We start from the raw sequence: 13,322 nt of genomic DNA, 5'->3' as shown, positions 1-13,322 counted from the left end.
CTTATTTCCAAGTTAGAAAGTGAACATCTTTGAATTTCCTTTTCTTCCTCCAGTTGTCAGATAGAGAATTCTCTTTTTTTTTTTGCACTGGTCATACCTATATTTTAATGTTTGATAATGGATTATTTTATCACTGTGTTATTGGTGCTCTTGTTTCTTTCCATGTACTGAAGATCCCATGAAAGTATTATCATATTAATCTATCTGAAATTTTAAGTGTTGGTAAACCTGTCTGATTTAATGTATTGCAACTTTTTCTCATATTCATATCTGAAGGATACTACTGTAAAATTACCTCAATAAATCTCTAATGTATTTTGTATCCTTTTGGAAAACATGAATTCTATAAAATTTAGCAATATTTGATTACTTCTAGAATCATTATTATCATAATCAGAAAATAGTAAACACCCATTGGAGTGCAATGGATCTATGATAGAAAAAAGTTAGAAGTTCATTAAATAGTGTCTCTGCCTATCTGAGATTAATAAATTCCAAAATGGACACCTGGCACACATGCCTATTAGTCCCATAGATATGTGGCCATGGGAGTGGCTCTGTGCAATGGAAATGGCAGATTCTAATACATTTATGATTATGATCATATTTGTTCTCTCCTACTTGACAGACATCTAAAAGAGAAATTTAAAAAAATTAATGATAAAAATTAAAGATAATATGTTATATAGAAATATCAGTTTTCATTTCATGAAGTTCTAGAAGGGCAAAAAATGTCCCACAGGATGGGTATGGCCTAAGGAGAATGCTGTGGAAGGATGACTAGAGGGCTGGGCTGTTGCCATCTTTTTCCTACAGAAGTAATAAAGAAAATTGACATAAAGTCAAAGCAAAAAAAAGGTAAAATTGCATTAGCTACTGCTTCAGTATACTTAATATTCTCATTATCAGAAAGATTGAGTGAAAGCTCATAGGTTTTGAATTCAAAATTATCTTCTTTGGAATTTAAAGCTTCTTAGAAACTGCAAGTATGGATAATTTAAGTCTTCAGAGTTTCTTTATTCTGATGCCCATCTTATTTACATTTGATTTATACCAAATTTATGTCATACTTTTTGAAATAGTATCTGATGATGAGAGCAAGCCTTTACCTAAAGACCAAAAATTAGAGACTATCAAAATATCTTAAAGTATTATTTTTTTGAATTTTTAAAATATATTTTGTTAATTTTTTTTACAGAGTGAAAGAGAAAGGGATAGAGAATCAGAAACATCGATGAGAATCATCGATCAGCTGCCTCTGGCACATCCCCCACTGGGGATGTGCCCACAACCAAGGTACATGCCCTTGACCGGAATCGAACCTGGGACCCTTGAGTCTGTAGGCCGATGCTCTATCCACTGAGCCAAACTGGTCTCGACTAAAGTATTATTTTTTAAAAATACCTAATACTTAAATAAGAATATATCAACCAGAAAAGTGAAGTAATGATACATTTATAATATGAATTTTAAATAATATAGTTTAATTTTGTATTATTAGTACTAGAAGTATGAATCTCAGTATGCTTTCTCCAATATTTGAGAAAGCTGAAATATTCATATATCATCATGATCAGTTCCTAAATGCGGTAATCCACTGTCAATGATGGGACACTATGGAATAGTGAAGAAAGATCAGAATCACATATTATGTAGCTCTATTTGTAGAAGCATCTGTGCAGAAATCTCATTAGACTTTGTGACCTATCAAGCCTCACCTAATGACTGGATAAAATCTAAGATACTGAAAGGTTTTCAAACACATTTCCCAAAGGCAAGAGGAATGTATCCATGGTCTGAGAAAATATACTGTAGATAGGAAAATTAATACACTTACTAACCACCTTATAGAAGAAGGAAAAGTGGAAAGAATGTACAATTGTCATCAAATATTTTCTTTCATCTTTATTTCTATTCACATGGAAATTTTGCTCCTATCTTTCATAATTTATGGGTTCAACCATTCTGGTAAATTATGTAAAGGTCACTTTTTTCACTTATACTCCCAGACTTAAATACGAATTTTAAATACTCCATAAAACTTAAATTGTTTTAATATATGAAACAGGATAGGATAAATCAGTAGTCCATCAAAGCAAGTAAATCCAAAAAGTTTCTCAAATAATAATCTTAAAATCATTTGAAAGCAAATCAAATTAATATATTTTCCCCTTAAGCGTTTAATCTATTTCAAGAATAAATCATTTTAACCTTGGATTAAAATTACCTTTTGATTAAAACTTTGTCCTTAGAAAAATATCCACAGCGATAATGTCTCTTTTTTGTATCTCACTTATTCAACCAGAAAACAATCACTGAATGACTATAATTTGGAAATAATTAAGTATCTGTAAGTTTCTACCATCCACAGGGGAAGAATCAGAAAAATAAACTGTACAATTTTCATGATAATAAAATATAAAGTATTATCATGTTTCTCTAGGGATTGATTTCCTCAGGTAAGATATGCCCACTTGCTCTCACTGTGTTCAAATTCCAACATTATTATTTTAAACATTAATCTTCCAAACTTGTTCACCTGTGGTTGTTAACCACTAATTGTCTAAAGATAAACACAATAATTTAGTTTTGCAAAGAGCTATTGTGTACAAGTGCTCCTTTTACTTTATAAGATATTTATTTTGCTATCACTTACTTCTTTTTCGGCATCTTCTAGTTTCTTTTTCTTACTCTCGGGCATTAAATCATCTAACCAGCTGAGTTCCCGTTTGGTAAACAAAAAGTCCATCAACTTTCTTACAAATACCAGAGCTAACACCTGAAATAAATAATAAAATAATGTAAAATATGGAAGAAATGGGAATGGGATATGCTTGTCTGTTTTTAGAAACAAGTCAATTTCAAATAGGACTGAAATTAAAAACGAAATTTTAAAATATATGTATATAACAGGTATTGTCTGTACTTTTGCTTCTTTTATTTCCCTTTCTTACCCTATCCTCCGTTATTCGGCTGTGGTGTTAATTTTAGAAGTCATTCAAAGAAGCTATTTTAAAAACTATAAAACATATTCCACTGTTTTCCTAAATACATATAGTTTGCTTTATTTTAAATGAACATTAAACTATCCTTATCTGTAATGAAAGTATTTTAAATTATTTAGTTATTCAAATTCGCTATATTTTGAAGCATTTAAAACTTGCCTGAAATATTTTATGAAATTTCAATTTTAAAATTCCTCAACTTCTTAAAAATTCCTCAACTTCTCAGATTTGCTAGTATAGTTTTAAAGTTAAATTTTGAAAGTTTACATTTTCCACCCAACTTCAATTAATTCAAACAACTACTAATATTCAGAATGATAGAGACCAAACTAATATTAAGTCACTGCAATTCATATATAATCTCAAACCCAATCTTAGTCACTAAGATTTAATGGTTAAAGTTTATACCAGGGTTACCAGTAACTGTTCAGAATGACTTTATTGCTCCAATTTCAGTTCATGGGTTTCCAGTAAAAGGAGAAAAATCACAGGAAGAGAAAAAAAAGTTAGAAGTTTTCATACCATCATTGGAAAGACAATAGCAGCTCTTGAAACTTTTATTATCCACAAAAGGCCGAGGCAACTCATCTGAATAACTGTGAAGAGATGGACTTTTCGAAGTGGAACATGCCTTAGATATATAAAATCTGGTTGATGTTTTGCAGGCATCCAGAAGAGCTTTATTCTATCAAAGAACTAAAAGGTAAACAGACAATTAATTTTAGAACAAGTAAACAGTTAATGTGGTCCAATATATTGTACATCTGGATCACTTTCAAGTTGACATTTGGGCATGTGGATAGTAGTATTGTTATGCATACATTCTGAAATACTATGATATCAGTTTTATAATATCCCACATTTTCTTGAAAATATGGACCCAGGTTGTAATTTTGAAGAGTTTAAAAATATTAAAGATCATGCTAAATGTTGATACCAGGGAGAGCATAGCCTTGAGAGACAAAACACCATCATCAACCTCTTTTTCATCGTCACATCACATTATTTGCCCCTGACTGGGGCTTCCTGAACTCCCATTCTCTGTCCCTTTCTCTCATACAATAGTCCATGGCTTCAACCAAACTTACTTGTTAAACTCCCTCACCTAGAACTCTATTTCACCTCTCTGACTCGGGAGCTCTCTACCCATCTCCAGCTGACGAGTCAGATGTTTTGACTTCTTATTTTGACTCCGCTCTTCTGACTTTGTTGCTTTGATCTCCACAAGATTTAAGTGCTGTTTTTACGAACACAAATATCTTATCCATAAATATTTAACCAAAATTAATTATAGTTAATAAATTCTTCCCAGAGCAAATTTTGTCAACTCAATTTAATTTCTTAATCAATTTCCTATACTGCACTATCAAACCATTTATATATTTTATTTGATTTTATAAAAAATTATTTTTATCCAGAACAATGTTATTTCTGTTTAAATTTTACATTAAAGACAGTTACAGCTTTGGCTTGGAGGCCATTTTTATCTACAAAAGCTAATTTTCTCAATTAAAATTCTATATACTAAAATTTTAGAAGAATCTTAAATCTTTAATCATATTTTATTTAGTAACAATACTGCATGCTACTTTATTTTATGTGTATTCTTTTGTTTAATATTCCTCAGGCCAAACTTTGTAGTTTTGAATGTTTCCAACGGGAAGCAATTATTTAGAATATGGTTTTAATCACAGTCCATTTTCATGCCATTTCTACAGTAATATCTGTTATGCATTTTCAAAGGAGTACTATTAGATTATATTTCTTAGCTAATTTATAAGAAAACTGTAAGTAATTTTCATCACATATTCCAAAATTACTCTAATAAGGAACAAATGTCCATTGAGTCAAGTGTTAGGATCAAAACATCTTATTTTTTCAAAATCTGTTTGCACGTGTAATAGAATTCTCAAACTCAACAGAAACCCATCTTTCCTCTGTGTTCCCTTCTTATGCTATGGCATGATCTTTTTTTGGTCATCTAAACCAGAATCACATGTAGGTTAGTTCATCCACAGTTCATGTATATTTATTCATATGCGTTAATAAGCTACAAAAGTGTTTAGAGAAAACCTTCTATGCAGAGTACTAAGCACTGAATTTCTTTCCTGGCCCATCTCTCTCCATACTGTCCACAAATATATCATTAGGTCTTTATTTCTACATCCTCAATATATCTTAAAATTACATGTCATTAAACAAGCAAATAAAATTTGGTACATAATGGGAGTGGGAATAGGGAAGAAGTAAATTAAAATCATCTGGCTCATAACTGAATGTTTCAGTTTCTATAGAACTCATTTTTCTCAGCCACCATTTCTCCTTTGTGAAGTTATGTCATTGCATAAGTGTACTTCAGTGTGTGGGTGCTTCAATTGTTATTGTTTAAATGGCACATTTGCTTTACTTTGGACTCCTGAAGTGTTGGAATGAATATAGATGTGGTGATATATCTGAGTACAGAAACAACATTCTGAGAACACTGTGAGCTGTTTTTTTCTGCCACATTGCACAATGAAAAGTCTAGATAATTTTCTTAATAATGTTATATAGTCATATACAATACAGGGTCCTACTACATATAGAGTAACCCATTAACACGCTCCTTGTATTGTTGGTATTCAGCACATGTTTATTACCACTTATATCATGATAAGCATGATAAATGTAATCTGAGTTTTGCATTTAGCATTTATCTTGACATAACATCAATTCCCATTTCAGAACTGAGTTAGCCACAGAATTCCAAATATGGATTTCAATTCCCTGAGCTTCAGGCTCACTTAAGTTTTCACTAGCACTCTTTCTCACCTGAGACCTTACTTGTTTCATTTGTGCTATTTCATACTCATACTTTTATCTTGTGCCTTTGATAATATTTTCTTCAATTTTCAAACAAAAGATGAACACTGCAAATAATTGCAAGATTTATTTAGTTTTAAATCATGAATATAAAATCTTGTGAGTGGAGTTGGGGGGGTGGAATCTGTTCAAATCTATCAAAATTATTTTACTTTGTTTCTTAAACTTCCACTGCTATATTTTTGTGAGCCTGAGGCCTAATAATAAATACTTTGCAATCACAGATGAAATTAGTACTCATGGAACTTTTGCCAAAGGCAAATAAAAGAAAACACACACACATGAAAAAATAACAAAACAAATAAAAACTCTTTAGTACTCTTCCCTCTCTGCCTCACCAAATCAATTCTTTCACAACACACTTTCATCCATAATATTATAAGTGAGAAAATTAAAACTAATTGGAGAAAAATTTAAATGTGTAACACTTTTGCACCATCTCCGTCTCCCAAGTGAATGTAACCCACTACCAGGATAAACAGGCTCATCCTCCCCACTTGGGTGTTTGACGATCTTACAATGACTTCATATTGAAGTTCTGCCTCAGTTCTAACATCCAGCACTGCCCTAAGGCCTACGTGGTTTTCCTGCTCCCAAAGTCAGACCTGGGCAGCTGTTCATTCAGGAAAAGAGTTCCCATGCTGCCTGGTCCTCGATGTCTAGAGTTTGGCCTTGAAACCATTTTATTTAGCCTAGTGGTCTGCAGTGACCTTTACTACACGAGTCCCTCATGCAATCGCTTTCCCTAGATAGATGCCCACAGAATCACAAGTAAACAAAGGTCCTCATATGACTTCCCCAAACACCCTTGTGATCAACAACCTCGCCTGCCTCCCAATGCCTTTCCCTTATGTGTCCCTTAGATTCCCAGGGACTTAAACCCCACTGATTTAATTTGAATTAGCCCAGGAACCCCAAAGTACTCTACCCATAGACCGTAACAAAAGCGTGTGCCCAGATTTTGTCTCCATCTGTCTCTTTATTCTGCCTTGACCTTCCACTCTGGCCCAAGGCCAGGTACTTTCTCCAGGACCTGTGAATAATAAACTTAACTTTTTCAATTTCTCTTATGGTCTATTATTGAACCGAAGCTCACCCTGTGCTCCACACTTAAGTGTTGATTTGATAAATGCATAACTTTCTGTCAGGTAACGTTCCTTTTATGTCTTTGAACAGCCATGAATCAAGCAGTGTCAAAGAAAAAGCAACAGGTTATGTTTTTCTTTTAGTCAACAAAAACAAACTATACTTTACAATAAATAACCCTCAAAATTAGTCTCTTTTTCAAGAAAATGTGCTTTAGATCAATCAGTAGTTTAGATTAACCAATACTCTAAAGAATTAATAATGTTAAGTTAGAAAATAAGAGCATTCAAAGGCAAATTTATATAGAAATCTATATTAGTTTTCTAATGCTACTGTAACAAATTACCACAACTCAGCGATTTAAAACAACACAAATTAATTATCACACTAGAGGCCCTGCCTGCACTCTTTCCAATCAGGGACCCCTTAGGGGATGTCTAACTGCTGATAATCTGAGACCGCTGGCTCCTAAATGCTCACCTGCCTGCCTGCCTGATTGCCTCTAACTGCCTCTGCCTGCCTGCCTGATTGCCCCTAACCCTTCTGCCTGCCTGCTTAATTGTCCCTAAACTCTCTGCCTGCCTGCCTAATTACCCCTAACTGCCTCTGCTTGACTGCCTAATTGCCCCCAATGATCTCCCCCCCCCCCCCCCCCCCCCCCGCAGCCTGATCTCGCCCCAACTGCCATCCCCTGATAGCCTGATCTCGTCCCCAACAACTCTTCCCTGCTGGTATGATTGCCCCTAACTGCCTCTGCCTGCCTGATTGCTTCTAACTCCCCTCCCTGCTGGCCTGATCTCGCCCCCAACTGCCTTAAAACCCCTCCTCAGCCCACACCTTAAGAGGGGTTCTGATTGTCAAAAGCTCCACCTCCTAGGCAGCCATTGGATATCCACAGTTCTGATTGATCGGTTCCTATGCCAGTCAGCATCTCTGGGCCTATTTCAGGGCCTAATCAGAGAGGCGGGGCTGATCAGCAGCCCCTGAGGAGGCCCGGAGACAAAGAAAGAGGCAAGGGCTGATCAACAGCTGCCACAGAGGCTACAGACCAGACCCTGCTTCTCTCTCCAGGCCTTTCTTCAGGCCTGATCTGCATCCCGCTCCGGCAACCCAGCACTGACTGCAGGACTGACTTCTGGTGTTTGGTTAAGCTTTCAGTCATTACATCCACTGCCTTTTACATATACAGATAAATTGTTTTGGAGGCCAATATCAAAATGCTGGCTACACAAGCTTCCTATGAAGGCTGTGAGGAAGGAACCCTCCTTGTTCTTCCAGCTTCTGGTGATTTCTGATGTTCCTTGGTAATGGCAGCAAAACTAATCTCTGTCTCTATCTTCATGTGGCCTTATTCCCCGTGTCTCTCTGGGTCTCTCTTCTTGTTATAAAGAACCCAGTGATTGGATTTAGTGTTCACCCTAAATTCAGGATGAATTCATCTTGAGAACTATAACTAATTATATCTGCAAAGACTCTATTTCCAAGTAAGGTCACATTCTGAGATTCCAGGTGGAAAAAAATTCTGGGGAACACTATTCAACCCACTACAATAACATAAGCAGAAACAATTTGCCAAGGGCCTCTATAAAGATTTAGAGAAGAATCGTGTGCTTTTAACATGAATCCACAAATTCTTTAGTACTTTTTTCTCTTTAAAAGAGAAAAGAGCCCTAGCCAGTTTGGCTTTCATACCAAAGGGTCCTGGGTTCGATTCCAGTCAAAGGCTAGCACCTCAGTTGTAGGCTTCTCCCTGGCCTGGGACCTGATGGAAGCTCATGCAGGAGGCAACCAATCAATGTGTTTTTCTCACTTCGATGTTTCTGTCTTTCCCTCTCTCTTCCACTCTTTCTAAAAATCAATGGAGCCAAAATTGGTTCAATGAGTGTCAATGGAATGTCAGCCTGTGGACTGAAAGGTCCCAGGTTCGATTCCAGTCAAGGGCATGTACCTTGGTTGCGGGCATATCCCCAGTAGGGGGTGTGCAAAAGGCAGCTGATCGATGTTTCTCTCTCATCGATGTTTCTAACTGTCTATCCATCTCTCTTCCTCTCTGTAAAAAATCAAGAAAATATATTTAAAAAAAATAAAAATCAATGGAAAAATATCCTTGGTAAAGATTTAAAAATAAACAAAAACAAACAAACAAACCAAAATAAAGAGATGAAGTCTAATTTCCTTTCCCTTATGTACAAACTGGACATAGTGATTTGCTTTTAACAAATAGTAAAAAGTAGAAGTGATCCAGGGCAACTTTGGAGACTAAGTCAATAGGCACAGTGACTTTTGCTCATCCTTTCATCGCTCACTCCAATGGAAGTTAACTTCCATGTCAAGAGGACACTTGAGTGACCTGTGGAGAGGCCCATGAGGCAAGCAGAGGCTTCCTCTCACTATTCATGATTCACAGAGACTGTGAGATAAATGTTTGTTATTGTTATGTATTCTATTGTTATACAGCAATAGAAAACTAACCCAACTATATTTATTTCTCTAACACGTCTTTAAACAATTAATAAGCCTTTCCCTATACTTTGAAACTACCTTACTTTATTTATTTATTTATTTATTTATTTATTTATTTAGAGAAACAGAGAGAATGGAAAGAAGGGGGAAAGAGAGAGAGAGAGAGAGAGAGAGAGAGAGAGAGAGAGAGAGAGAGAAAACATCAATCTGAGAAAACATTCAGATCACAAGTCAAGAGGCACCTTGATTGGTTGCCTCTTGCACACATCTCAACCAGGTCCGGGGATCTCTCCTATAATCAAGGTACATGCTCTTGACTAGAATCAAACCTGGGACCCTTAAGTCTTCAGGCAGATGCTCTATTCACTAAGCCAAACTGGCTGGGCAATAAATTATTTTTATTTATTTGTCTTCCTTTTTAATCTGACCAATATCATAGCTTTATAAACCAATGGTAGATAAAATTTATTTTCCTACTTTTTCACTTTGCATTGTGCCATAAGCATTTCTACCATGTTACTTTTATTATCATCATATTTACCACCTTTCAATTAATATACCATAGATTATATAATCATTTACTAATGTTGGATAATGGGATTGTTTCTGATATCTTAAAAGTGCGTGTAACAATATTTTTGTGCATAGAGTTTTTTTCTAGCCTCATATATATATATATATATATATATATATATATATCTCCATAATCATGAAGACAGTAACAAAGATTAAAAGTATTTGTATATATTTTGAAATGTACTATGATTAGTTACTGTGAAATCTAAAAATTTCAATTTTAATATACTTAAGGTAAACAAAAGTACCCTAGGATTATGAACCTAAGATGCCTATGAGGATCTTTTTTAATTTTTAGAAATATGACTATTTTTTAAATTAATTTTAATTTAAAACCTGTTCCTAAGATGATGTCCTTTTCTTAACTATCACAAGACTTAGCATCAATAGACCTTGCGGTAACTCATCATAGATGTGCCTTTATTACTGTAAATAATTTACCTGGATTCCCTTTAGAGATGAAGCACCCATATAAAGAAACACTCCATACAGCACTGGCATAGGGATAAACTGTGAAAAAACAATTGGAGAAAAGGCACAATTTATTTTCAACAACTTATTTGGATTAAAGGCGAAGAATGAAGCTAATACTTAGATGTTGTTTCTACATTATACCAGATGTTTGTAAAATTGTGGATTGTTCAATTATTCTTTCTTTAAATACTCGGCATCATTCTAAACTTATAGTTATTTATATGACATACACATCAATTCTTGCAAATATACTTATGAAATTATTAAATACACGTAAATTTATGTAAATAAATATTTCAACTAGAATTTATAAATTATAGACAACTTAGATGAGTTACAATAAAATACAAATAACACAGCTTAGAAATATCTATCAGAATTATGACATAATAATTACTCTTTAATGCTTTCATATTATTAGTTTTATGGAACATATACATCTGCACCTGTGGCCATGCCCATAATATTGCTTACTTCTGTAACTTTATCTTATACTAGGTAATGTTAATTGCAAGTATAGCTTTCCATTGACAAAAAAAAAAAAAAAGCCTTATTTTGTCTAGGCCTGTAGTAAATTCAGATCACAAGTCAAGAAATAATGAGGTACTCTTTCTCACAACTTTGTCACCATTTCAAAATTATAGTAATAAGTTACACATCAAATTTTACTTTACAAGACTAAATTTTTATTTAAGGATTTTAAAATACAGCACACAATTTCCCCCATTAAGTTAAAAAGTTATATAAACATGGTAAAGAAATTAATTACTTTCATCACTTGCCATAAAACATTTGCAAATTGATCATTTATATTCAAATGAAATCTCTTAAACAATATTAAGTATGTTCTGCCTTCTCTTAAATTCAGAAGGGCAGATTTTATTACCTTCAGAATACTGGTCATAAAGACTGATGAACCCATGAGAACAAAAATCATAAGCCCAGTAACTCTTTGCTCCCGAATGCCAAGAAATTTGGGTTGTTCTCCTGGAGCTGAACATTCCGATTCCAGTTTTAGGCTGTTGACATGAGTGATGGAGAGGACAGTGGCAGCCACAAACCATGGCAGGCCCATGATGGAGCACACACCAAGCATGACAGCCACCATTAATAGGTCCAGATGGTATCCACAGCCTTTCTGTTTAAAACAAAAAGAGAGAGAGAGAGAGAGAGAGAGAGAGAGAGAGAGAGAGAGAGAGAGAGAGAGAGAATACTCATAAGACCTGAACTTAGTATAGAGACAAATAACACAACCACCATGGAACAGTAAGAATAGAAAGATGCTATCTTCAGTCTTATACAACTGCAAAAATGCAAAATAAAGATAAAATGCAAAATAAAGATAAAAAGGTAACAGTGTCAAGATATGTAATTCACTTAAAGAAATATTGCAGGTATTCCTATTGCAATTATGATTATAGTGTCTTCTACATACTTTGATAGGCATTTCCAGGTTAATGTTAACATTAGTTTCTATTCTATTTCTATTGGGTAAGTAAAGCCATGATCAAAAACAGTCACTTCCATAGTTTCCTTAAATGGGCAAGTTAATTTGCAATTAGTATTATTCACAATTCATTATTATTTAATCACACATAAAAATATTAAGTACCGCCGAAACCTGTTTGGCTCAGCGGTAGAGCGTCGGTCTGCGGACTGAAAAGTCCCAGGTTTGATTCTGGCCAAGGGCATGTACATTGGTTGCAGGCACATCCCCGGTAGGGGGTGTGCAAGAGGCAGCTGGTCGATGTTTCTCTCTCATCAATGTTTCTAGCTCTCTATCTCTCTCCCTTCCTCTCTGTAAGAAAATCAATAATATATATATATATATATATATATATATATATATATATATATATATATATATATATATAAAGTATTAAGTACCAACTTTCTATCAGGTATCAGGCTGAGAAAACAAAGTAGGGACCGTGACAACAACAGGACGAAGAATGATCTGATTGTGACTAGAAGACACTTCCTGACAATATCCAAGTATCCTCTCATATGAGATCTTCTAAAGATAAATTATCACATGATCTCACTGATATGTGGAATCTAATGAACAAAATAAACTGGTGGGGAAAAATATATTCAGAGACATAGAAGCATGGAACAGACTGACAAATCTCAGAGGGAAGGCAGGAGGTGGGTGGGTGGGTGGTGGGAAGAGATTAACCAAAGAAATTATATGCATATATGCATAACCCATGGACACAGAATAGGGTGGTGGAGGCCTGGGGCAGGGGATGGGAGCGGGCTAGAAGGAGTCAGTGGGGGAAAAGGGAGGGCATATGTAATACTTTCAACAATAAAGTTATTTTTTAAAAGATAAATTATTCTAAAATACTCAATTTTCCATTGCCTTCTTTTGTTTCAATGGGTGACTTTCCTTAGGAAAATAGTATCATGTAACCTAAGATTCCTTATACATATATATGTACATATACACATGTGTGTGCGTGTATACACACACACACACACACACACACACACACAATCAGTTCCATTTGTTTTAGTTTCAGCAACTTAAAATCATAGTTTTTGTGTTTTCTATCTCTTCTGTGATCCTATTTCACTATCACTGATCTCCAGGTACTGCAAACGTAAGTGCTTTTTTGGACCAATCAGGAAATGTGAAAAAGGGAAAGAGAATGCAAGGGGCATGTGAAACGTGGGGGAATTGATGACTGCTCTCTAAAGAAGTTGAAAATGGGGAAGAGCCGCGTTAGCCTCTCCCTCTCCCTCTCCCTCTCCCTTGGGAAGGTGACAGGGCAAAGTCTCAGAAGTAGCAAAGGGCGCGGCCTAGTTCATATTCCAGCTCTCACTGAGGTGTGTGTGTGTGTGTGTGTGTGT

At 34.9% G+C, this 13,322-nt stretch overlaps 1 protein-coding gene across 10 annotated transcripts in view; it reads right to left on the bottom strand.

The window, feature by feature from the left end:
* The window catches only part of SLC4A10 (solute carrier family 4 member 10), a 215,688-nt gene that overhangs the window by 16,116 nt on the left and 186,250 nt on the right, over positions 1-13,322 (bottom strand). For all 10 annotated transcript variants that reach the window (XM_084891509.1, XM_084891514.1, XM_084891510.1 and 7 more), the window contains 4 exons: positions 11,353-11,604; positions 10,434-10,502; positions 3,528-3,701; positions 2,657-2,779 (listed from right to left, as the gene is read on the bottom strand). In XM_084891509.1, the coding sequence (XP_084747635.1) occupies positions 2,657-2,779; positions 3,528-3,701; positions 10,434-10,502; positions 11,353-11,604 (618 nt within the window). The remainder of the gene's footprint in view (positions 1-2,656; positions 2,780-3,527; positions 3,702-10,433; positions 10,503-11,352; positions 11,605-13,322) is intronic.

The sequence above is a fragment of the Pipistrellus hanaki genome (genome assembly GCF_964339955.1).
Source record: "Pipistrellus hanaki genome assembly, chromosome: 8".
Classification (NCBI taxonomy): Eukaryota; Metazoa; Chordata; class Mammalia; order Chiroptera; family Vespertilionidae; genus Pipistrellus; species Pipistrellus hanaki.
This window is presented reverse-complemented; position numbering and strand designations above follow the sequence as displayed.